This window comes from Vicugna pacos, chromosome 6 (genome assembly GCF_048564905.1).
Source record: "Vicugna pacos chromosome 6, VicPac4, whole genome shotgun sequence".
In the NCBI taxonomy this organism is placed as follows: Eukaryota; Metazoa; Chordata; class Mammalia; order Artiodactyla; family Camelidae; genus Vicugna; species Vicugna pacos.
Window position 1 is genome coordinate 69,579,854 of NC_132992.1, and position 25,121 is coordinate 69,604,974.

The 25,121-nt window shown below is 45.6% G+C and overlaps 1 protein-coding gene across 9 annotated transcripts in view; it reads left to right on the plus strand.

Annotated features, from left to right (window-relative positions):
- RGS6 (regulator of G protein signaling 6) overlaps positions 1-25,121 on the plus strand; it is a 498,121-nt gene that overhangs the window by 416,491 nt on the left and 56,509 nt on the right. For all 9 annotated transcript variants that reach the window (XM_072963354.1, XM_072963356.1, XM_072963355.1 and 6 more), the window contains 5 exons: positions 2,055-2,131; positions 4,575-4,656; positions 6,122-6,196; positions 7,659-7,757; positions 8,841-8,902. In XM_072963354.1, the coding sequence (XP_072819455.1) occupies positions 2,055-2,131; positions 4,575-4,656; positions 6,122-6,196; positions 7,659-7,757; positions 8,841-8,902 (395 nt within the window). The remainder of the gene's footprint in view (positions 1-2,054; positions 2,132-4,574; positions 4,657-6,121; positions 6,197-7,658; positions 7,758-8,840; positions 8,903-25,121) is intronic.

The window sequence follows — 25,121 nt, forward strand, 5'->3', positions numbered from 1 at the left end:
GGGCAGTGAGGAATCCTCCTCGATGATCCAGCATTGACAGCACCTCAGATCCACCCACCTCCCACTCTGCCAAAACAAGCATGAGGCCCTGCTCCACCAGACCTTGTCCCTCTTGGGTACCTGTGCCCAAGCCCACCAACCCACTGAGCCACTGCTCCCCTCTCTTCAGCCCAAGGGGAACGTGCATGCCATCTGAGAGCAGGGCCAGTGGATGGCCCTCCACCCACATTGATTCTATGGGCATCACAGGACCTGTGAATGGGCGGAAGCAGTAGTGAAGGATGCAGAGTTTACCCAGAGCCTCGGGAACTGGCTAGAGTTTACTTGTTTGTGGGAGCCATGAAACAAATATTTTTGAATGTTATGATCTTCCCAAACAACCTGAGCATGGCAGTTCTATGCTCTGAGCATCCCAGGCACCCAGCCCCTGCACCATCCACCCTCGTGCGCCAGCAGTCACCGCTCTTCCAGAAGACTGCTGTCTGACTCTCCGTGCACCCAGTGCAAAGTGCTTTACAGCATGACTACATCCCTTCCCGAACACAACCTACAGGAATAAGCCAGACCGCAGCAGCACATGCCACTCCGTCCTGTGTCTCCCTTCCCCGTGTCCCCCCTGTTTTAGAAAAGCTCCTAGATGGAAACAAGACAGCTCCAAATCCTGATGAATTTTATTCCATTGTCTCTTCTCTTGCCATACAACATTCTACTTTAGTATTTGTACGGAGTATGGCATTAAGACGTTCTTTTGGGTTGAAGTTCTGCCTAAAAGTGGTTAAAACTTTTTTAAAAAAAGCACTTTATTTTCAAAATTCCATCATTTTATTATTTTTTTCTGATCACATAGTCCCTTTGTAAAAACAAAAATTCAAACAGCAAAGAAAGAAGAGAAAATAACCTTCAGTCCTTCTCCCTTACGCTTTTTTCTGTACATACATTTCTTTCCTAACCAAAAAAACTTGAATCACACCATAAACATTACTGTGCAAGCTGCTTCTTTCCCCAGTCATACTCTTTCTGTATCAGTAATAATTATCTGCATTATCATTTTTAATGGCTGCCTAGTATTCCATGGTATGCCTGTGTCATAATTTATATAACTGCTCCCCAGTTGCCTGACATTCAGGCTTTACCATCTTTGCTTCCTGTGAACAGTAGAAGAATCAAAGGGACAGTTTTCTGAGGTACTTGTACACCAAGCCTTGGTAATAACCAAGTTTACACGTGCTGGTCTTCAACCAAAGCTCCTTTTATATTAATAATCCACTAATGAGGGTAATCAGTTAATGTTGGCATGAGGGCTGTGAAAATACACAGCATGATGTGGGCTCTCGCTTTGCATTCCATCAGAATTAGGCAGATCATTAGGGGATGTGTCAGACGCCCCTCCTCATCGTCCCTACTGTGCCACTAGGTAACTCTCCAGGCTTTGAGAAAAGGCTTCTCCCCTCTTCCTCTAAAGACAACCCTGGATGCCTTTTCTTTCTTTTTGTTCGGGGTTTTCCTTTCGTGAACATCACAAACCTCATCACTCCCTTCTTTTCCCCTTTTGAATCCAGGCTTTCAAAGTTAATGCCAGGTCCTCTGAGTTCTCCTTTCCTGTCACCTTCCCAGTCCCTGGCTCACTGGAAGATGAGTCTTGAGAAATCCGTTGTTGGTTTTGCTCCCAGAGATGTCCAGTCAGTTGCAAAGACCCCTTGTCCCTTCCCCAAATCCTGCCTGAGCAACCGCAAACCATCCTTCCTGTCTTCAGTGGCCTTTATGACAAGTGCTGTGTGAGTTGTGTTCTTGTAAAACACACAAGAGGAGAGGAACCAGAGGAACCCCAGAGACTTCAGATTTAATGGGTGTGTAAATGAATATTAATAGTTCTGCTTTGTACAGCAGGGTCTGGTGCAAAGTCAAATTGGGTTCATGTCCAATGCATTTAAAGGGGGAACCTGCTGTTGGGTTGGGAGTAACCAAAATAGATGGCTACCTTGTAATAAGCACAAGTGTCGATGTGCAAACTTACGATGATTAATGCCTTCTTGTTGATTTTTATTTCTCATTAGGAAAACTTAGCAAGACTCCAGAGGGCCTTTGCAAGGAAGTGGGAATTCATCTTCATGCAAGCAGAAGCACAAGTAAAGTAGGTGAAATTAATAGAGACCCTTGCAAAGAGAAAAAGACTCTCTGACTCTCTGGAATTTGGAGGTGGGGTGACAGTGGGGTTTTCTTCTAGGGCCGGCCGACTGTGGTTAGTCACTGTCTCTCTCATGATAGTAACTGAGCAGAAGTCAAGGTTAGGATGGGCAAGTTGCATCTCTGTCACCTATGGCACTCTAAAATTTCAAAAGTGTGTGTTCCAGCAGGCAATGGGGTTCCTCCCAAACGTAGAACTCTGGTTCCAAGAAGGTATACCTAATTCCCAAGGAGATTTCCAAATCTCCTCCTGTGCTCAGAGGCTGAAAAACATCAGACCCACTTTACCTGCTGGTCTGGAAATTTCGTCTTCATAGGAAAACACAGTGGAGTTTTAGGGAGGCCAACAAGTAGCCCCTCCCCCATACCTCCCCAGCAGGGAGTTCAGAACCAATCCAAGGTAAGGCACAGAGGTCGGACATTTGCAGTCCAAAATGTCAAGTTATCACTGCTAAAACTAGTTACAAGACATGATTTTTAATCTGTGACCACAGACCTTTACACTGGAATCAAGCTCGCCCACCCTGGGCAGAGCTGAGTATCTGCAGGACCTCCTCCCACCCCAGGGCAGAGTTGACCCCTGTAAGTTTACTGCACACAGAGAACAGGAATCCGGAGAACAAGCTGGCCCAGGCAGGGCCCAGAAGGACCGACTTGAACTTTCTCATTTTCTTCTTTCAAAGATGCCAATAAGTCAGTCTTCCTCCCCTGGAGAACAAGAGATGAAGGAGGAGAAAAGTTGGTGTTTTTCCCCTATTTTTCCCTCCCAGGGAGTACAGTAGAAATTCTTTCCTTTCTAAGGAAACATGAGGAGTGGGCAGCGAATGTCCCTCAGTTCACAAACATGGTTGTCAACCAGATCCTTTTGATTCCAGGAGATGGACTTGCTCAGGTGGGGTTCCCTCTTGTCCTTTCCAGCAATGGCCTCTGATTTAGCTGCAAGCGTTACAGGGGCAGAGGAGGGGGTGGGGAAAGGCTGCTGAGCTGGGATGAGGCGAGAACTTTTTCTCTGAGCACCACTTGTACCTGAGCAGCCCCCGTGGGTCTTCAGAGGATCCCTGTGCACTCCTGGGCACCATTGCAGCCCATCGCCCAGAGCTGAGTCTCAGGCTGTGTGGGTGACATTAGTCACAGGTACGGTCACAGCTGGGAACGACTTGCAGTCACTGGGTCCGGTGGGCTGCACAGTGCCATCAGGCTCCCCCTCCCTCTGCAGTCTCTGCCCTACACCCACGAATCCCCACACCTGCCCACCCACCCCTACCCCATGCTCCCAGCGGCTCCCAGGGGAGGTGGACACCAGGCACTGGATGCTGAGCTGCGGCTGGAAGAGCCCTGGCCCCGGGGGAAGGAGAAAGCAGGAGGGTGGGTGCATGGGTGAGAAGGAGGCAGAACTGAGCCTGTGCACTCAGAAGCCACCAGGAAGCCAAGAGGAGGACTGATTACACTTTCAGGATCACACAGCCTCGCGTGTTATCAACAGAGGGGAAGGTGTCACTTTGTACATATATGGTATACCTCGATTCACTTTTTTGATTAACTCTGTGATTACATTATAATGTGGGCCATTTAAGTACACAGTAATTATCACAAAAATCACAGGGTTATTGTGGGTTTATTTCAGTCCAGTAAAATAAAGTACTCCCACGAAAGCCAAGAACCAGAGGTTACATGGTAGTTCACCTGAGTTACTTTTTACTTAGAGAGTATGAAGTAATACGGGCTTTTGGTGGCAGAAGGCTCTTATCTGTGCTCCTGATCAGAACCTAAGGAATCTGCCCTTGTCTTGCACCTGCGTCCTCCCACCCTCCAGCCCCCCATCCCCCGAGCTGAGGCCAGTGATCTCTGCCTTCTGGATCTTCTCACAAGCTAGGGCTATTACTCTGCTTTTAGAAAGCCAGATGGTTTAAGTGACTTCTAAAACACGTAACTGCAGCATTCTGAAGACATTCCAACTGACTCTGAATCTAAAGCAAACTTTCAAATTTGAGGTTGAAACAGTGCAATCTTATGGTTGCATTCCTTCCTATAATTTGAATATGCAGTATCCGTTTTGATGGAGGGGGCATGTCAACAGATCATTCAGTTCTTTTAATCCAACTCTTAATAATTCAGACAGACAGTTGCATTCTTGAACCCTCCTAAAGCTCACCCTGTTCATTACACGTATTTGGTAACTTGTAATCTAACCTAAAGCAAGCTCTCTTACTGTGTGTGGGCTTCTTGAGGTTTCCTTGAGGGAAATACACCCGTATGATACAACTCTGCAGAGAGTTTAAGAGCCGTGGGCACACTAAGGTCCCAAAACACGAGAGCACAGAGTGGCACATGGATCAGGAAGGAAAACAGAAGACAAAGGCTTCTGATCTCCTGCTTTTTTGCTCTTTCAGGATTGATCGGAAAAAGGACAAGACAGAAAGGAAAATTTTGGATAGTCAAGAACGGGCCTTTTGGGATGTGCACAGGCCAGTGGTGAGAAAGCTCTGCTTGGTTCTCTAAGTTTTTAGAAATTTTCTCTCTTCCTTCCCTTAAAAGAAAAGACTGCGTTTGGCCACCAGGCATCTCATTGTTAAGACAATTGCTGACTAAGCTTTGTGCAATAGTTTTGCCATTCATTCATAGAATCTCAGGAGATTTTCTGGAATGTATGTCAGTTACACCTTTTTAAAAGTATCTATCCATGAATATATGGAATTGGAAATGGTGGAGTTGTGGGAATTCCACCTGGGGAACTTTGGGCTCCCAAAGTTTACAGTCCTGAATGAGGCAATTTCCATGTCTACTGCATTCAACTCTAAATCTTAGAATATTCTCTTTCTAATGCAACCAGTTGTCATTACTCACAGTAGTTATATTCTATAAAGTCACTGAGAACACCGAATTAGCAGATGCCTACCTTTATCCTGGGAGAAATACAGGGTTAGGTCCCTGCAAGCGTCTGGTCACATTTTCATCAGCTGATCGATATATAATCTTATTCACAGTGTGTTTTGGTCTAGAGACACCTTATCTAATATATACTGTTGATCACTGACATTGAACTCACAGCCAATAGCTCTAGAGCTCACACTTGCTTGGAGATTTTCCAATATACCTATTTTCTCCATAATACACATCATAGCCTTTTGATACTTAGGAATACTTGACAGCACTAGGTTGGAGGGCTGAGGTGGCAGGTATTTTAAACAGCAAAATCACCAACAAATACACAAAAATGTGTAAAACGTGGTGCTCAATAAACCGTGAACAGGCCACTTGTTGACAGCGTGAGATGAACAGGAAGGTGGAGCCTCACTTGGTTCGACCTCACTGGAAACATGCACACTGGGCAACTCAAAATTTCTGCTGCTCTGTACAAATGACCAGGAAGGCACCACAGGCATTGCTTGGAGGTTATAAATACATTTTAGCAAGTAGGCAAAATCACAAATACGAAATCCATGAGTAAGGAGGTTTTCTAATTTCCCATTATTAAAACAAATCTTGTATTTTCCTCATGAAATGGAACTAGAATGAATAAACTATGTCAGGCTTCCTCAAGGCTGATTAAAACTAAAACCAAAAAAAGAGAGAGAGATACTTCCCCATCCTGATACTGCAGTGTTTTTAGATGGTTCAGTGTGTGGAATAACAAAGGCCGTGACAAGCCATCTCCCCACTTTGAATAATAAATTCACTCATAAACTGTACACTACCCTCTACATATCATCCTTAGATACTATGAGGTGAGCTGTTTTATTTCATATGAGAACTGCAGAGGAACGCATATTGAAGATGAGACATCTTTGTAAAAAAAAATGTTGCAAATGGCAAAATGGAGATAATCATGTATTTATCTGTAACAGGAAAGATAAAGATTGTTTCTGATGGTGTCACTTGAGCCCAGTTGGAATGTTTGATTTTCACTTAGTAATTTATATGATGATTTTTTTCTCAGCCAGGCTGTGTGAACACAACAGAAATGGATATCAGAAAATGTCGACGTTTGAAGAACCCGCAAAAAGTTAAAAAGGTTCGCTAGTTTAGCTGAATTTAAAATTCTTGATGGGAATTACCCTTCCATTTCTGGTACTGTTCAGATAGTAATTTGCTAGTTGTAATTCTTCCCCATTTCATCCTTTGAAGCCATTTCATTCACTCATTCTACAAATATTTATGGAGTGGCTGGCATGTGCTTGGCACTGTTTTGGCTATGGAAATACAGTGACAAGTGCTACGAAGCCCACAGCCTGGTGGGCATGAAGCAAACCAACAGTGGGAAGTACAGGATGGTTCAGGGACACCAGGAGGGGGCGCCAGACTGAGGGCTTCTTCCCAAGGGCTTCCATAGCAGACTCAAGGGTGCGGAGGTCTGAAGGATTAGTAGCAGTTGGTTCTGGGGAGGCAGTAGAAAGGAAAGGAAACGAAAGGAACAAAAAGTCGGGAAATCCCCAAGGCGAAGGCCAGCTGGGGACTTGGAAACAAATGAAAGTCTTTTAGTACAGCCAGGTCTCCCAAAGTCAAGCCACCATCTCGCCCAACTGTAAGTGACCAGTGGTCATTCGTGCTTCACTATACTGGGGCAATGGCTCTCGCTCATCTAAATTTGTGACATGACATATGTATCAGCTTCTTGAATTTACTTACACATTGTGTTCTTCCTTGAGATATTGATGCCCCCTGTATTCAACGCTATGATGTTAGTATTAAAATGTCCTCATTTAATTTTTAAAGATCCCCTGATTCTAATGTTCCAGAATTTCATGGAGCCCACATCCACCATATCCGAGCTTTTCTTGATTTTATAGATTTCAGCAATAAATTGTTACCCATCAGGCTTTTATTTCTTTCCCAGAACAAAGATTGTCATTCATCTGACTCTAACAAAAGGAACAGATTAAAAAGTAGCCATAGCTGTGGGGATGTGGAAAAAGTGAGTCCACAAAATGGATTAGCTTAAAAGGAAAAAAATGAGAATCGCTGCCATCTCGAGTTTGTACCAGACGGGCACATCACCTGCAGACCAACAGAAAATCTGGAGCGGATCTTTTGTGCATAATCTTCAGCAGTTGCTCTTACACTTTCTCATGTCTCAGAATCACCTGGGGCATTGGATGAAAATGAAGGTCCCCAAACCACACCCACAAAGATTCTGATTCAAGAGGTCTGGGGTGGAGCTCAGCAATGCACATCTTTACCAAGTATCCAAGATAATTCTTTGCAGGTGGTCTATGCACTGTCCTTGAAGAAACAGATAGACAAGAAGACCATTTCAGCTCAATAAAAGGAAGGATTTTCTAACAGTGGTAACCCAGAGATGGGACCAGCTGCCTCAGGAGGCAGGGTTCCCGTTATTGGAGACATTCAAGCAGAAATTCATCGTCAGGATGTCATAGAGGGAATTAGCAGCATCAGATGAGTGCTTGAACTAGCTGACCCTTTGGGCCCCTTCAACTCTCAAGGTGCATGAATAAACATTCTTGTTTCTTCTCTAGTCAGTGTACGGTGTGACTGAAGAATCCCAGTCGCAAAGCCCAGTGCACATCCCCAGTCAGCCGATCAGGAAAACTACAAAAGAGGACGTCCGGAAACAGGTGAGTGAATTGGCTACTGTGCTCTCAGGAGGAGACATGGCCAGTTTGAAAACCTTTTGAGTGTTCACCTCTGAAGGCTGACTGAGCTTTGAGTTCTTAGAAAGCACAGTGGAACTCAGCTATGGGTGACTTGAACCTTTGAGTGCTGTGTGTGAATAATTCACGGAGGCTGGAGAGGAAAAATTCTCCACCTGGTTCCTCCAGCAGTTATTAGAAAAGGACGTAAGTGAGTTAGCCCAGTGCCGTGGGCTGACTGGCGTGGTCAGGTTTCCCACAAGACACTGTGGGGGCTGGAGGAGGGGGGCCCTTAAAATTGTAATACGCTTTCAGAGGAAGCCAGCTCAGGACCACCAACTTTATTGCTCCGGTTCAAAAGGAAAGTTGGCAAATAAAGCAAGCCTTACTCGCAATGCCATTTCAGCGTTGCTTGGTTCCATGTTATCTTAACTCATAATGAGAAGTTAACTGGTCAACCCAGGTCAGCATACGCTAGCTAATTATATCACTCCCTTCCGGGGGTTCACTAGTAATGAAGTGACTTCAGAGTCTACTCATTGCATTATTCTTTACTGGCTTCTGGGGGGCACCCAAAGGAGTAAATTGTGAGGGGCCTGCGTTGACAGGTTTATTGTTGGGTAGGGAAAAGGAAACAGATGTATGTAAAATAGCTACTCAGTGATTCTAGTCAAGGACACCAAGTACATGGGTGCGGTGTAGGTGTGAAAGCTGCGTAGAAGATCACTGGAGAGTAGTCAAACCAGATATTTATGGGGTGTGTGTTACCTCCATGCTGTTGCTAAGCTTTATAGAGTGTAAACAACCTTCAAGTTTGCCATCGCTTTTGGGAATCAAGACGAGTTATAATACAGTACAGGAGAACATGTGACATGGGCTAAATTGTAGAGTGTGTTTCTCAAGTGTGATAGGAATTTCCAAAAAAGCAAACTGTAAAGTTGGAGGACTGGAGAAGTCTGTCCAAAGGAAGTGTTGGATCTTGGTGGAAATACAGGATATGGGTTCCTGGGGTGAAGGGGGGAAAATATTCCCATTTGGTCTTCACACTTCTGTTCTGCCTTTCCCCAGATAACATTTTTGAATGCACAGATTGACAGACATTGTTTAAAAATGTCCAAAGTGGCTGAAAGGTATGTTTCCTTTAATATTACTGCTTTCTTCTGATTTAACAAAGGAGAAATGTTACAGGGTTATGGCTGACCAGCATGTACCAAGAGGCAGACCATAGTCATTTCTTAAGCTGATGGGTGAAAAAACCACAGGCTCTGTGTGAGTACAACCAAGACCTCCCTTGACTGATGCCAAGAAATGTTCTGTTGCAAGCTTTCTGGGGAGTGGCTGCAGGACCTTGCCAATCAAGGAAGAACATCCTTAAAAGCTACATAATGCACTTTTACCTTCAGCCTCTTGATTAATTCAAACGGAATTGCTCCCTTCTCAGCTATAAAACGCCTAGATTCACTTTATAGGGGGAAAGAAATTATGTGTGCCCTTTGAGGTGCTGGCTCCACAAACAGGAGGGGACTGGACCATCAGGAGGCGTTCCACCTCCACACACCATCAACCTCCAAACTGCATCAAATCAACTGTAAAGAAATATTTGGCACCTCCAGCCTGCTGGCTGCAGGAGCTTTGTGCTACAGTCTGCGCCAGTAGCTGGTTCCCCTCTGTTAACTCATGGGAGACTCAGTTTTGTCAACTAACTGGTCTGTTTTGGGACTCTCAGTAAAGAGGGGAGACTACCGGGGGTGGGGGGATCTGTATGGAGTAAGTCTGAGCAAGCGGCCCCAGACAGAAGGTTTGTTCATCCATATGCTCCCGCTAAAGCGATGACCAGTATCTGAAGGATCAAGGGCTTAAGCTGGGCCTTAGTGTTTATTGGCTGTCACAGTAAAGTAGGTCCTTTAAGCCCACCTCACACAGAGGGCTGGCTGGGTGTTCAACCTGTAAGCCTTTCTCTGCTGGCCCCTGGATTGATCCACATCTTGTTTCTAGATAGATAACAACAAATTGAGGCAAATAAAACCCCGTTTCCAAATGCAAAACCTGAACTCACGCTTTGCCTTCGGGTGGCCAGAGACACCCCTGGATTGGGTCTCTCATCTCTTTGGTGGCATCTGGTATCTATTCCAGGACTTGGCGGCAGTGTCGCGATTGACGTTCGGGGTAGAATACTTCATTGTTGTAGGAGGCCATCCCGTACATGAGAAGATGTTCGGCAGCATCCCTGAACCCTACCCACTAGATGCCAAAACCCCAGCTCACAGTAATGACAACCAGAAATGTCTCCAGACATTGCCAAACGTTCCCAGGAGGGCCAGAATTGACCCTGTTGAGGATTACTGATTTCCCTAATGCACATACTTGAGAAGGTTGCCGCGGCTGGAGCTCACCTCACATTTAGACCACGGTGTTCTGAAGTCGCAGTTTCAGTGAAGCCTGTCGGCTGGGGAGCCACCTCCCCGAGCTCTCATAATAGGGGACTTTCGGAGTACCAGCTATAAAACTGCTTTTTAGATCTCACTGTGGTCGCCTTTTTTCCAGAAGGGAGCATGTGGGGGAAATAGCTGGGATGATTTTGACTCCATTTGTGTCAGAGCATGTGAGGAACTATGAGCTTCTTTCTCTGTAAAAAAGGGACCGGAGTGGCCGGCCTGGTGTTAGTGAGGGTCAGGGCTAGCCTTGGAAGAGCACTTGGAGTTTGCGATCATAGGAGATCGTGCGTGTGACAGCATCTTTCCTTGGGTCTGGTCGCCTGGGTCCGTGGTTTTGATTATCCAAGTCGGGGAGTGGGTTAATGAAGGAGAGTCCCAAGCCTAGTGCTGGGGAGTTGGATTCAGGTTCCCAGTAGATCCGGAGAACCCACATTTTAAAAAAAAATAGTGATTGCTGTGTAGTTGATTTACAATGTTAGTTTCAGGTGTACAGCAAAGTGATCGAGTTATATATATACATACATGTATTTTTTTTCTTTTCAGATTCATTATATGTTATTATAAGAAATTGAATATAGTTCCCTGTGCTCTACAGTAGGTCCTTGTTGTTTATCTATTTTATATATAGTAGTATGTGTCTGTTAATCCCCAACTTCTAATTTATCCCTCCTGCCCTTTCCCCTTTGGTAACCAGTTTTTATATGGCCATGAGTCTTTTTTGGGGAACCTGCATTTTGAATACTCTGCAGTAGACTGACCAGGTCTCAGGATTTGGGGAAGCCACAGTCTACCATTCACAGTGACCTGAGAGCTCACATCAAAGGGGACCCCAGCTTCGTCTTCTCTTTGGGGTGTGGAGAGAGATCCAGAGCCAGTCAGCTGGAGGGAGGCCAACCTTGCAGGTGCGCCGAGTGGGGGCAGCAGCTAGCCCGGTGCGGAAGGGGAGCCGGGCAGCACCTATTGTTTGTTTGTTTCCCTGCGGTCAGGGAGGGGCCCCACCTGGCAGCATCTAATTACGCTTGAGAGGCTGCTCACATTGAAGAGATTATTCATTCCAGCCATCCACTCCTCACTCCCCAGCCTGAAGCTTTCACGAGTCTCCGCCCAGCAGAGACCAGATTTTATTCCCAGCAGCAATAACTGGCAACTTTGCAATGTGACACAAGGGTTTTTCATTAAAGTCACAAGGAAACCCCCAGATAGGAGGAGGGAGAGGAGCCGGGTGTTAGCGGGAGATAAAGCAGCCTGGAGCCTTGGACTGTCAACGGCTCTGCAAGGGTGGGGACAGGGAGGTGGCGCTGGCAGCTGGCCTTGGGTGCGACTGCTCTGCTCACCAGAGCAATCTCAGGTGGGGACCTCGTCCCTATGCCAGCCCTGGTGTCCCTGGGCCTGCTCCCAGGGGACAGTGGTCATTAACCAGAAGCCATCAGGCAAAGGACCGCAGCCCCTGGAGAACAGGGGCACATCGTTTTTCACTTAGTTCCCCGAAAACTGGTCCTGGGCAGAGGCTGGGGGGAAGGTGGTTATAAAGGTCCGGTTCTAAAAAGGCAAAGGTCAAGGATGAGTCAAAGGGTGCAACCAGACCCAGCTGGAAAAAGAATAAGGAAACTCTGCAAACTAAAGGCATAGAACAGAACAATTTAGGGGACGGGTATGGAACCAGCCATCTGGGTTTGGATCCCGCCTCAGCCATTTTCTAACTGTGTGACCTTAGGCAAGTTGCTTCACCTCTCTGTGCCTCTGTTCCACCTCTTTAAAGGGGAGAGAGCAGTAGCTCTTAGCAGCGTCAATGAGTTAATCCATGGCGAGAGCTTGATCAAGTCCTTGGCACTTACTACACGTGCAATGAACGTGAATGGTTATTATTTTCCAGTGCAGGGCTTAGTGGTGCTTTGGAAAGGAGCAGAATTCAAGTGCATAAGATGGAATGAGCTGGATGTGCCCTGTCCAGAGGAACAAACAGAGGGCAGGCCAAGGAACGAGGCTGGCCCTGCAGATGGCAGTTTTGTGTTAACACAATTCCTCCCACTCTCTCTCTTTTCAGTCTCCCGCACAGAGAGCCCCCACAGGCTGCCGAGGGCTGGCCCTGTTGTCCGCAGCCTGTGTGCCCCGCCTTGGCTGCCTCCCATGGCACCACTCATCCGGCACTTTTGAGGAGGGAGGGGCTGTACATGAAGAGGCTGGCCTTTCTGTACAGATTTTCTTGGGTCATCCTGATTTCAACTATTCTGTCCCATTGTCCCCAAGAGTGGTCAGATGTCCCCGAAATGCGAACATCATGGCAACCAAACTACATTTCCTGGAAGCAGTACAAAAGCCTTTCTGAAATATCACCCAAGTTTTGCTTCAGAAGGTGTGGCCCTTGCACACACAAATAAATTTTCCAGATAAATAACGTTAACACTTTAAGTTTTTTCAGTTGAAGCATTGTCAGTTTACAATGTTGTGTCAACTTTAGGTGTAAGCATAATGTTTCAGTCATACATATACATGCATATATTCATTTTCATATTCTTTTTTATTATAGGTTACTATAAGATACTGGAAATAGATCCCTGTGCTGTACAGTTGAAACTTGTTTATCTATTTTATATGTAGTAGTTAGTACCTGCAAGTCTTGAACTCCTAATTTATCCCTTTCCACCCCCTTTCCTCTAACTATTGTGAATGAGAATCTTTCTTAAACATGGTTCATGCTCTTGCCTTTTTAAAGAAAGGACACTGCACTTCAGTTCAGTTTTCTGGATAACTCCGGTCAGTGTTCTCATATTGTGCTGGAAAACTGTCGGTGATCAGGGTCTCACTAAGTGCCACAAAATGCTTCCCTTTCCTAAACAGCCTCAGACCATTATGTTGAGGGTCTTTTTCTGCTTTTTAGTCCCTAGCTTGTTTTCTTGTTCCTGTCTTCACACTTGTCTCCAGTAGCCCTTCTTCTTCTCTAAACTAATCCCACTTCCAACCTATAGCAGACCAGGTGTATTAGTTAGCTATTGCTGAGTAACAAACCACCTCACAACATAGTGACTTCGAACAACAGGCATTTACTACTGCTCACACGTCTATGTGCCAGTCTCTGTGCTCACATGGCTGTGCACATGTGTCTTTGTACACATGTCTGTGCCTGCGGGGCTGCCCTTGTGTCTGTGTGCCTCTGTGGACTGGGCCAGCAGCTCTGCTGATCCTGCCTGGGCTCTCTCACGAGTTTGGTTCAGCTGGCTCAGGATGACCTCAGCTGGGACCGTGGGGCTCCCCCTCACATGGTCTCTCATCCTCTAGCAGACTAGTTTGAACTTGTTCACGTGGGGATAGTAGAACTCCAAGAAAGAGAGCAGAAGCGTGCAGAGCACCTTGAGGCTTAGAACTGGCACTCTGTCTCTTCTGCTGTGTTTTGTCAACAAAAGCAAACCACAAGCCCAGACCAGATGCAAAGGCTGGGAAAATAGACTCCATTTTTTAAACTGATCTACCACACCAAGAAATCAAATAACCGAGTTCCTTAGCCTCAATCCTAAAGCAAGAGGAAAGAGTCTGTGTGCTTTTCTGAGTAACAGACAGTGAGCCTTAGAGCACAGAGTTTATTTCATTGTAGACTCTGCTCGGAGGCCCTTTTGGTCACTTATCTTACCTATGTTTCCTCAGTAGTTGAAGTTGCCAAATAGATGAGGTCTTCCTTTTTGCCAGAGCCCTCAAGGGAATCCATTATTTATTCACCCAAGCCTTCCAGCACTGAACAAACCAACTTTGAAAAGGCAAAAATCTATATGTTTTAGTTCCAAATAATCTGGAAAGTCTCTATTTTGCTATTTCCCCAGAGACTTCTCCCCACCGTTGGTGGCACTGAGCTCCAGCCAGTCCCTGCACAGATCACACTGTGCTGCCTCACGCAGAGAGATGGCATTGTGTCATTTTATGTCTGCTCCTGTATGTGGCTCATCCTTACCCCATCCCTCAGAGCCATCTGTGCATCACAACTGACTGCTGAATTGGTTTTTTACCATCACCTTGCTTGTCCACATCTGAGATCACTGCTGCTCCCTGAAATTGGAGCTGGTCCCTCCTCTGCTTCCTGACCTCTGTGATCATGAAATGTAATTAATTAAACAAGATAAGACAGCAAGGGACTGCATACCCTAAGGGTCTATTAAAAACCTGCTAGGGTGATGGAAGTCCATGAACTTCATGTCTAATGAGAGCTTCAGGGGAGGAAGAAAGGGGTCCAAGAGGTCCTTATAACTTTGCTTTAATGCAATTCCAGACACCACAGGGTCTTTGCTTCTCCTTTCTCTCAGCCCACATTAGGCGATAGAAAAGACATGATCAGAGGTAACACTATAGCCAGAATGACTCCATCCAGGCCAAGATCGAGAAGGGTCACAATACCCGGCCTGGCATATTCTCTTCTTCCTGGGGGGCTAAATTCACCTTCACGTCCCTTCCCTCATCCCGAGTTTCTGTTGCATATGTTTTCTCTGGGTGACCTGAAATTAAGGAACTCTTTATGTTCTCTCCCCTCTCCATCTTCTCCAACATGAAAAACAAAATAAATTATTGAATTAACGAAAACCAAGCTGTCTTCGTCCCTGTTTGTGGTGCTACCCTGCTTTCCACTCTCTTCCTAATCAGATCTCTTCCTGCCTGCGTCCCTTTTGTGCATCATCATTTAGAAACTGCACAAACCAAAAAGGGGTACGAACACCCGCTCCTATTCACCCCTTCTCACAGTCAGTCTCCAGGTTTCCTTCCCGTGGAGAGACGTGAATTTCCCAAGGAATTTACAGTAGCACATTTGTGTTGTGTTTGTAAAGGAGTAATGATAGTCACTGTCCCATAATGCTTTCTACTCCATGCTTTTGTTTCCCTTGGATAATCATTTCCCCCAGCTGCAAGCCATCCCTCTTTGTCCGTTCTCCCCTGAGTCTAACAGCATCTCTCCATCTTCTCCCTCACCTGCTTTGTAAATCAAGTGCCACGTATATGCTTCACTCTTGGGATTCTGTGTAGGGAAAACCCAGTCCTCCTTGCTCTGTGTTTCTCCTTTCCTCTCATGGTCCTACCACACTCACGGCACTTCTGACACCAGATGTGTGGGGATTTTTCCTTACACCAGGCAATGACACCAGCTGGATGTCCCGCAATTTAACTCAATTCTGGCACTGTCTACCTGGAGATAGCGTCAGATCCCACAGATTAAGGTCTCAGTCCCTTAAGACGACTCCCACCCACTTCAGATGCCAGTCGTAGTAGGTCCCCGGGTTACCCACAACTTCTGACTTGGCTACAAATCAGAGGTTCCCATGACCCCAACCTTGGGTCTGATTAATTTGTAGTGTCTCACAGAACTCAGGAAAACACTTACTTCCTTACAAGTTTATAAAAGGATATGATAAAGGATACAGATGAACAGCCAGATGAAGAGGTACACAGGGCAAGATCTGGAGGGTCCTGAATCCAGGAGCTTCTGTCCCTGTGGAGTTGGGGGGCGTCACCCTCCCAGTGTGATGTGTTCACCAACCTGGAAGCTCTCTGAGTCCCATGCTATTGGGATGTTGTGGAGGCTTTGTCACATAGGCATGATCAGTTATTAACTCCATTTCCAGTTCTGCTCCCGTCTCAAGAATAGTGCACGGGGCTGAAAATGCCAAGCTTCTAATCATGGCTTGGTCTTTCCAGTGACCAGCCCCCCCACCAGGAGCCATCCATGAGCCCACCCAGAGTGGCCTCATTAGCACAAAAGACTCCTATCACTCAGGAGATTACAAGGGCTTCAGGAGCCCTGTGTCAGGACCCCAAACACATATTTTCTATTATTTCACAGATTCCTTCTTAGGCACCCCTCCATCCATGATGGACAGCATCTCTTTTTCCCCCAAATCACCCGCCATACTTTTTGGGGTCACACTCCATACAATTTGTAGCAAAAATTATGAGTCTTTTGTTGTTGTTGTTGTTGTTAAGGGAGAGAGGATGAAATCTAAAACTTTTTTCTCAAAAATTTTCAAGTGGTTGGACTAAAAGTTTTCTAAATTCCTGTCTATTATTTCCTTCCTCCCCAGGTTTATCAAAGGAGAACTTCATTAGTAGTCTAAGTGGGAAAGGTTTCATTAATAGCCCCCCATTATATATAATATAGAGAGATAATAACTCCCCCTTATATGTGTGTGTAACTGTGCAATATATGAGTATATCTAATAACCCATGACTGGTGGATGGAGCTGGAAGCTGTGACTTTGCTGATAGCTCAGTGCCAGCATCTTCCCGTGATCTGGGGAGCTGTTCACTAATTCATGACACTAGTAGGTGCTGAATAATGTCAGCTAAATGACTGACTTACCACAGGCTGTTCCCCTGGTGGCCACGTGGCAAAGTTTTGCCACTCACCCTAAGGAGATGGGCAGTAGTATGTGGACCCATCAGCCAGCTCCACACCTCCACCCAAGGACTATTTCAAAATACCGAATGATGGTGGATAGCACATTTGCTAACAATTGGTACATCCACATCTTCTGAAGATGTGAGAATTTGTCATTTGAAAATGACAAAACCATGTACGAGTCAGGAGGCAGGGATAAGGGGACAAAGATGTTAAAACTGCTAGATGAGAAATTTTGTTCCTAATGGACTGCCTCTGGATTTCCCATGTTTATTTTCTTCATCTCCTTCTGTAATCGTCAGTTCAGGCTGCTGTAACAAAACACCACAGACTTGGTGGCTTAAACAACATTTATTTTCTCACAGTTCTGGAGGTTGGAGGTCCGTGATCCAGCTGCCCACAGGGCTGGTTTCTGGTGAGGCCTCTCTTCCTGGCTTGCAGACGGCCACCTTCTGGCTGTGTCCTCACATGGCCTTTCCTCTGTGCACACACAGAGGACAGAGAGCTCTCTGTCTCTTCCTTTTCTTATAAGGACAGTCCTATCAGATTAGGGCCCCACCCTTATGACCTCACTTAACTTTAATTACCTTCTTAAAGGCTCTGCCTCCCCAAACAGCCACATTGGAGGTTAGGGCTTCAACTTATGAAGTTTGGGGAGGGACACAATTCAGTCTGTTAACACCTCCCTGTTCAGCTTTTGTGCCGCTGGTACCTAGCTGTCAGTGCACCATTGCTGTTTGTGTGCTGTTACGTGCCAAGCATTCTTTTTTTTTTTTTTTTTTAGGTTTTATTTATTTCTTTTTAGTGGAGGTACCAGGGACTGAACCCAGGACCTCGTGCTTGCTAAGCATGCGCTCTACCGCTTGAGCTATACCCTCCCCCACTTCGTGCCAGGCGTTCTTGAAAGCTCTTTCCATGCCCCTCTTTTGTGCTCCCTCTGTGCTTTTCCAGTTATCTCAAGGCTTCCTGTAGTTACCAGTATTGACTTTAGACTCATGTAGTACTTTGTACTGACCATTGCTCCCACCTTCATTGCCTGCCTGGCCTCGTCATTGTCTTCGTGTGTCCCAAGCAGACTCTGTTCATCTTGCTGTCTGTGCCCTGCAAGGAAGTGCATGCTCTGGGGGAGGGGAAACCTCTCTGGCTAATGCTACCAAGGGCTGCCTCGATGAACTGCCTTCACATCCTCATTACCTTCATCATTTTTTCAACTGTATTATTTGGTTCCAAGTAATATAACCCCAACCTGGACCCAGGTCAGCTAAAAGAAATATATGTGGGCAGGATACAAGGAGGTGCTGCAAACTTGAACTCTGGGAAGGACTGTGATGCTACTAAGCTCAAGAATAGCTGGAGCCAGGGCCTCGAGCACCTGAGACCCCGTCTTCATCTCTGGTCCTGCTGCACTCCCCGCGATGGCCTCATTCACTTTCATCACAGAAAGATGTTAGGAAACAGGACCATCTCCAGCCCCTGAACTTTGTCACTTTACAATTGCTACTGCTGATGCTGGAGAAAAAGGACGTTAACTCAGCTTGGGTCTGGTGTCCACTCCTGAACAAGCCATCCATGGGCAGGAGCAGGGCTTATAAGTACACAGCACCACCTTTTATCTACCTCCACACCTAAAGTCACCCTGTGTACATGTTGGGGTGCAATTCCCAGGAGGTGGGTAGAACTGAGCAGAGATCCAGAGACGTCCTCTGTGCTAGCTCACCCACTTTGGAGGACTTCTCACCATCCAGGATCACTACCTGCTTCACGCAGACCCCAAGGAGACGCAGCACAAGGGTCACCGCAGCCAAGCACACCCAACTATATCCTTAGACAGTGCTTCTGTCTCTATTTTTGCTCTTTTCACACCTAAGAAATGGCACTGGACAGCCAGACTCAGACCTAAAGGCCTTTTACTCCCTGCATGAAGCTAAGATCTTAAAGTAGCCAGCTCTTTGTTTCTTTCCTCTGGCTCCCACCTTGGAAGCCCTAGCTCCTAAGCAGAAGGCACCTCCAGCCCAGATGAGAGAGACAAGAGGGCAAGAAAAAGGCAAGCAGTCCTCCCTTTCCCTCCCTGCACAGTTTCCGTCCAGTCTGGTGATGTGGAGACACAGAAGGGGAGAGGAGAGCATCTTCCCTCTCTGCCCATGTCGGGTATTTTTCACCTCCTCTCAGCCCTCTGCCACCCGAGCTATGGAGTTGACCCTCCGCCACTCTCTCTGGGAAGGATCAATCCCTACAGGAAGCCAAGAGAGCAGCTAAGGCAACAGACGGCTGGAAGTCCACGCCACCCATAGGAGCCCCCAAGAGAAGGGGGTTTACTGTCTCCTGTCTTTTCCACGCAGTGAAGGTGGCAAACAGGACAAACAAGGGAACACAGATTCATGAACACTGGGTTTATTTGCATGGGTCGTGACAATGGCATTGAAAACATGTTGGGGCCAGTCCCAAAGAGTATCCTGTGTCCACCTTTTATCTACCTCCACACCATGCCCCAGGTGATCTCATTCTCTGCCTTCTGGGCACAGATTGCTTGCAAATCACACTTGTGGAAGGCAGCATAATGGCCTCTCAAGGATGTCCGTGTCCTAATCCCCAGAACCTAGGATTATGTTAGGTTACTGGCAAAAGGGAGTTGAGGTTGCCGATGGAATGAAGATCACTGATCTTAGCTCTCTCTTCATGTGTTCCTCCACCTATATCCTTGATGCCTGCCTGGACCACCTCCCAGGACGTGGAGCTAGGTCATAGGAACAACTTCGTTCACACTCAGTGCCTGTTACATAGTCGTATCTTGTGCCCCTGGGTGATTACAAAATCCCACCTTGGGCTTTCGACCACTTCCCTTGAACCAACATCACCGTTAAATCTCACCACCTTTCCTCCACCCACTCTTCTGAATACCCCCAGATTTCTCTGGGGATATTATAGCCAGTGATGCTCACAGCGGCTCCCTGGTCTTTTAAGACTCCCCTGCCCTAGGCTGGGCAGTGGACCGCTGCTTTCATTGACTTTCCTGCAGCAACTCGGAGCCCACATGCTGTCTCCTCGAGTGCCCAAGTATGCTGACCCTTGAATAACTTGGGGTTAGGGGATATGACCATCACACAGTTGAAAATTCACATACAAAGTATAGCTGACCCTCTGTATCCATAATTCTTTGTGTTGGTTTCTGCATTGGTGAATGCAACCAATGACAGATCGTGTGCTACTACAGTATCTATTAGAAAAAAGCCTGCGTACAAGTGGACCAGCAAGGTTCAAACCTACATTGTTCAAAGGTCAACTATACTCACCCCAGCCTCGTCTGAGCCTCCTGGCTCTCCTCTCTCCCCAGCTGCTCGTTCCTGGCTCCATCTGAAGACCTATGCACGGGACTTGACCCAGCTGTTGGACCTGCCTTGCCAGGTTGGAGGTGTGGCCACATGGAAGGCCTAATAATACACAAGCTGGGGTTGTGGGAAGGGTCTGGTAAGACCTCCAGCCTGACTCACAGAAAGCTAAGGAAGGGTGGGGATTTTTTCCATCCCTATGTTTTACTTCTGGGAAATCCATTTCTGGTTAAAAAAATGTTTTTCCTTGAGCCCAGAAAAAACCCCATACACCTACAGTCAATTAATCTTTGACAAAGGAGGCAAGAATATACAATGGAGAAAGACTGTCTCTTCGGCTTCAGAAAACCAGACAGCCACATGTAAATCAATGAAGTTAGAACATTCCTTCACACCATACACAAAAATAAACTCAAAATGGCTTAAAGACTTAAATATAAGACAGGACACCATAAACCTCCTAGAGGAGAACATAGGCAAGACGTTCTCTGACATAAATTGTAGCAACACTTTCTGAGGTCAGTCTCCCAAAGCAATAGAAATAAAAGCAAAAATAAACAAAAGGGACCTAATCAAGCTTAAAAGCTTTTGCACAGCACAGGGAACCATAAGAAAATGAAACAGTAACCTACAGACTGGGAGAAAATATTTTCAAACAATGTGACAGACAAGGGTTTAATTTCCAAAATATATGAACAGCTCATATAACCAATAACAACAAAAAATCAACCCAATCAAAAAATGGACAGAAGACCTAAGTAGACATTTCTACAAAGAAGACATACAGATGGCCAGTAGGCACATGAAAAAATGCTCAGTATCACTAATTATCAGAGAAATGCAAATCAGAATTACAATGAGGTATCACCTCACACCAGTCAGAATGGCCACCATTAAAATGTCCACAAACAATAAATTCTGGAGATGGTGTGGAGAAAAGGGAACCCTTCTACACTGTTGGTAGGAATGTAAATTGGTGCAGCCACTATAGAGAACAGTATGGAAGTTCCTCTAAAAACTAAACACAGGCTTACCATATGATCCAGCAGTCCCACTCCTGGGCATGTATCTGGAGAAAACTCTAATTCAAAAACATACATGCTCCCCAATGTTCATAGTAGCACTATTTATAATAGCCAAGATGTAGAAACAACCTAAATGTCCATCGACAGATGATTGGATAAAGAAAATTTGTACACAGACACACACACACATGCACACACACAATGGAATACTACTCGGGCATAAAAAAGTGAAATAATGTCATTTGCAGCAACATGGATGGGCCTAGAGATTATCATACTAAGTGAAGTAAGTCAGACAGAAAGACAAATATCATATAGTATTATTCATATGTGGAATCTAAAATATAATACAAATGACCTTATTTACAAAACAGAAACAGACTCACAGACATAGAAAACAACCTTATGGTTATCAATGGGGAAAGGGTGGGGAGGGATAAATTAGAAGTTTGGGATTAGCAGATACAAACTACTATACATAAAATAAATAAACAGCAAGGTCCTACTGTATAGCACAGCAATATCTTGTAATAACGTATAATGGAAAAGAATCTGAAAAAGAATATATGTGTGTGTGTGTGTGTGTGTGTGTGTGTGTGTGTATATATATATATATATATATATATATATATTTAACTGAATCTCTTTACTGTATACCAGAAATTAACATAACATTATAAATCAGACATATTTCAATTAAAAAATTTTTTCCTCAAACTTGTAGATGACTAGTTAGATGAAGGCCCAGCCTTTGCCTTGGGCTGCCAAGTAGAAGCCTTTTATCAGAGATTCACAGTCACCAGAGACTGAGGTCACTGGGACAGCAAGATGCAGACATTCGGGAGGACAAAGGGGTCACAGCTGAGCAGAGCCCCATGGACTACACCCATCGTCAGATTTTACCACAGTGAATGCCCAAATGCCTTATAATCAGGAAAGCCCCCAACACCCCATCCTGCCTCAGACACTCCGGAGCATCTCGATGTGACCTGTCATCCCTTGAATAGATCTAGGTTACCTGCTGCTGGTTTGTTATTGTACCGATCTGAGCGAAGAAGTCAGGTGGTCCACTGTGCCCTCCCCAGACTCACACCCAGGTGCTTTCATGTTCCTTGCAGTGGGTTGAATAGAGCCCCCCACCTCAAAAAAAAAAAAAAGATAAGTGCAAATCCTGACCCATAGGAACCTGGGAATAAATGTGACCTTATTTAAGAAGTCTTTGCAGATACAATGAAGGATCTTGAGATGAGATCATTCTGGATGACCCAGAGAGACCCTAAATCTAATGCCAAGTGTGCTTGTAAGAAAGAGGAGAGAAGACACAGGCACAGAGGAGAAGCCGTGTGAAGACAGAGGCAGAGACTGGAGTGATGCAGCCACAAGCCAAGGATGGGTCACCCGGAGCCACCAGAATCCGGAAGAGTCAAGGAAGGACTCTCGCCTAGAGACGTCTGAGGGAGCATGGCCCTGCTGACACCTCAATTTCAGACTTCTAGCCCCTCGAAGTGAGAAAGAATAAATTTCTGTTGTTTTAAGCCACAAGTTTTGTCGTAATTTGTCACAGCAGCCCTAGAAAACTGACATATTCCTTAATGTGACACCCCATTTCTCTCAGAAAGAATGAAATTAGCCCACGTGGCAAAGGGGTGACTCCCAGTGGAGCTGTTGCAACACCAGCTTACTGCCTGGTCCATGCTGCCACAGTGTCCCCTCAGAGCTCCCTTTCCTGTTCATTTGCACCTGAGACGCTGTACCACTCATATGGACGAAGCTTCCCCGGGCTGGATGCACATCCTGTAGGAGATTTCCAGGGTGATGGGCCTGCACTGCACGTGGTGATTTCAGTCATCAATCTTACAGTCGTGGAGCATTTGGAAGACGCTTGAAATGCTTTCCCATTTTTTATCAAAAGTGCTCAAGGCCATTATTTAACATAAGGTGAACCTGACAAAGGTCAGTTCAGTGATCACCCAAGACCCAGATCCAAGGTTTTCCAACCTGGACCAGTTGGTCCTCCCACCCCGCCAGGTGACTCTCTACACCTGGGACAACGAGGAGGCTCTGAGGAGTTAGGAAACCTGCAGCCGCCTTCATTTTCATTTGATGAACAAAACATCCTGCATCCTGAGCGTCTCAGAAAATTGAAGGACAGGCGGTGGTGCTTCTCAAGTTGAATGTACGTATGAATCACCGGGGCAATCTTATCACTGACGCAGGTTCTGACTCAGTAGGTCTGGGTGGGGCCTGAGGTTCTGCATTCCTTACGAGCTCCCAGGTGATGCTGTGCTGCTGGTTTGGGGACCACACTTGGAGTAGCAAGGAGGGGGTGCTGCCACTGAATATTTTCACATTCTCAGAAGAGAGCTAACTGGCCTTGCTCGCCCTTTGCAATTAAGTAGTAGGAATCGTGGTTCTGAACCTGCCATGGCAGAGAAAGCGGGTGACACTCCAGCTGGCAATGCTTAGGGAGAAGTTCTACTGTGGATTGAGAACCAAAAAAATATTCATACCTTTTGGCCCAGTAATTCCACTTATGGTTGTTAATTCTAAATAAATAACCCAAAAGATGGGGAAAAAACCACGTAAACAATGGTGTTCTACCTCCACCGCTACGTACACTAAAACCAAACCAAAACAAAACAAAAGTCTGTGTCTAATATAAAGCAAATGCTACATAAATTAAAATAAATTCACTCCAGACAATATTGTGGGCATATGTTTATCTTCCCTCCTTCCCCAGAAGTAACACTTCAATAAAGGAATAACAATGGCATGAACTCATAAGGTCAACCAATGAATGGGTTAACAGTTCTCACAAATTTTTGCAAGATCAAAAGTGTAAGGAATTGAGGAGCAGGACCACAAGCCTCCCTGTCTCTGTCTGTAGTGTTATAATTCTTTTTTTGGGTGGTAAGCACAAGGGTAATGTTCTTATAAATGTTATGCCTTTTTGTATGCCAGAAATAGTTCAAAATTTATTTTTAAAAATTCACAAGTTAATTTTAAAGTTTAATAAAAAAAAGAAAGGATGAGGACAGAGTGAAGAACATTATAGGCTCCATGTTAGGAAAGGGAGAATTATAACAAAACCAGTTTGTCCATTAAAATCTGGTTTTGGTTCTTGAAGACACCAGGGGCCATGGAAGGCAAGAATGGGGCATAAGGCTAGTCCCAGAGGAATGGGCAGTCTGTCTCTGGAGCCTTTGGATCTCTTGATCCATGCTCCCTGAGGAGATCCTCTCTCCCCACTTGCCACCACAATGGGAGATGGGCAATTCATTCTCCAGAGAAGTTGAGTCACATCAGCTCAGAACTCAGGCACATCACATCCTAAAGAACCAGCTGAACACAAAAGAATTAGTGAGAGATCTGCCTGCTGAACTGTGGGCCTTCCACCCCTCCTCTGCCCTGCTCTCAGCCTGCCAGGAGCCAGATGTAGATGCCCACAGGCAAGGAACTGGGACACTACAACCCAAGGGCCAAATCCATGCCACTCCACTACCTGTGTTTGCAAATAAAGTTTTATTGGAATACAGTCACATGCCTTGGTATACGAATTATCTGTGGCAGCTCTTGTTCTACAACAGAACAGCAGAGTAGTTGCAACAGACACCATCTGGTCTGCAAAGCCTAAAATATTTACTATCTGGGTCTTGCAGAAAAAGTTTGCTTACCCCACCTTTAGAGAAAAATAGATATCTGAAGAAAGACTCCAGATTCCTCATGTGGAGCTCTGCTGAGATGACAGGCAAGCTTCCAGGACCCAACAATGAAGCCCATCAATTGGCAAGTCCTGTCCATGCACACACTGAACCTCCCAGCACGTTTTGGTACCTCATGCTTAAGCACAAATGGATGTCCAGAGATGTTCCAGACACTCAGAGAGAGCCCCAGAACAAAGGAGGGTGATCAAAGCAGACAGACAGAAAAAGGGGCTGGGAGGAACAGAAAACATCTCAAAACACAGAAGAAACTGACAATAAAAAATATAGAATTAATATTCTCATAGATACGAGAAGGTATTTCATCCCTAAAACAAGAACTAAATGCTATGATAAACCAGAGTGAACTTTAGAAACATAAGAAAGTAATAATCCAAATGAAAAAAATACAAAGAAAATTTGGAAGAACCATCAGACAAAAAGATGAGGAGATAAAAAAATGGGAGGGAAAATTGAACAATATTGGATTAT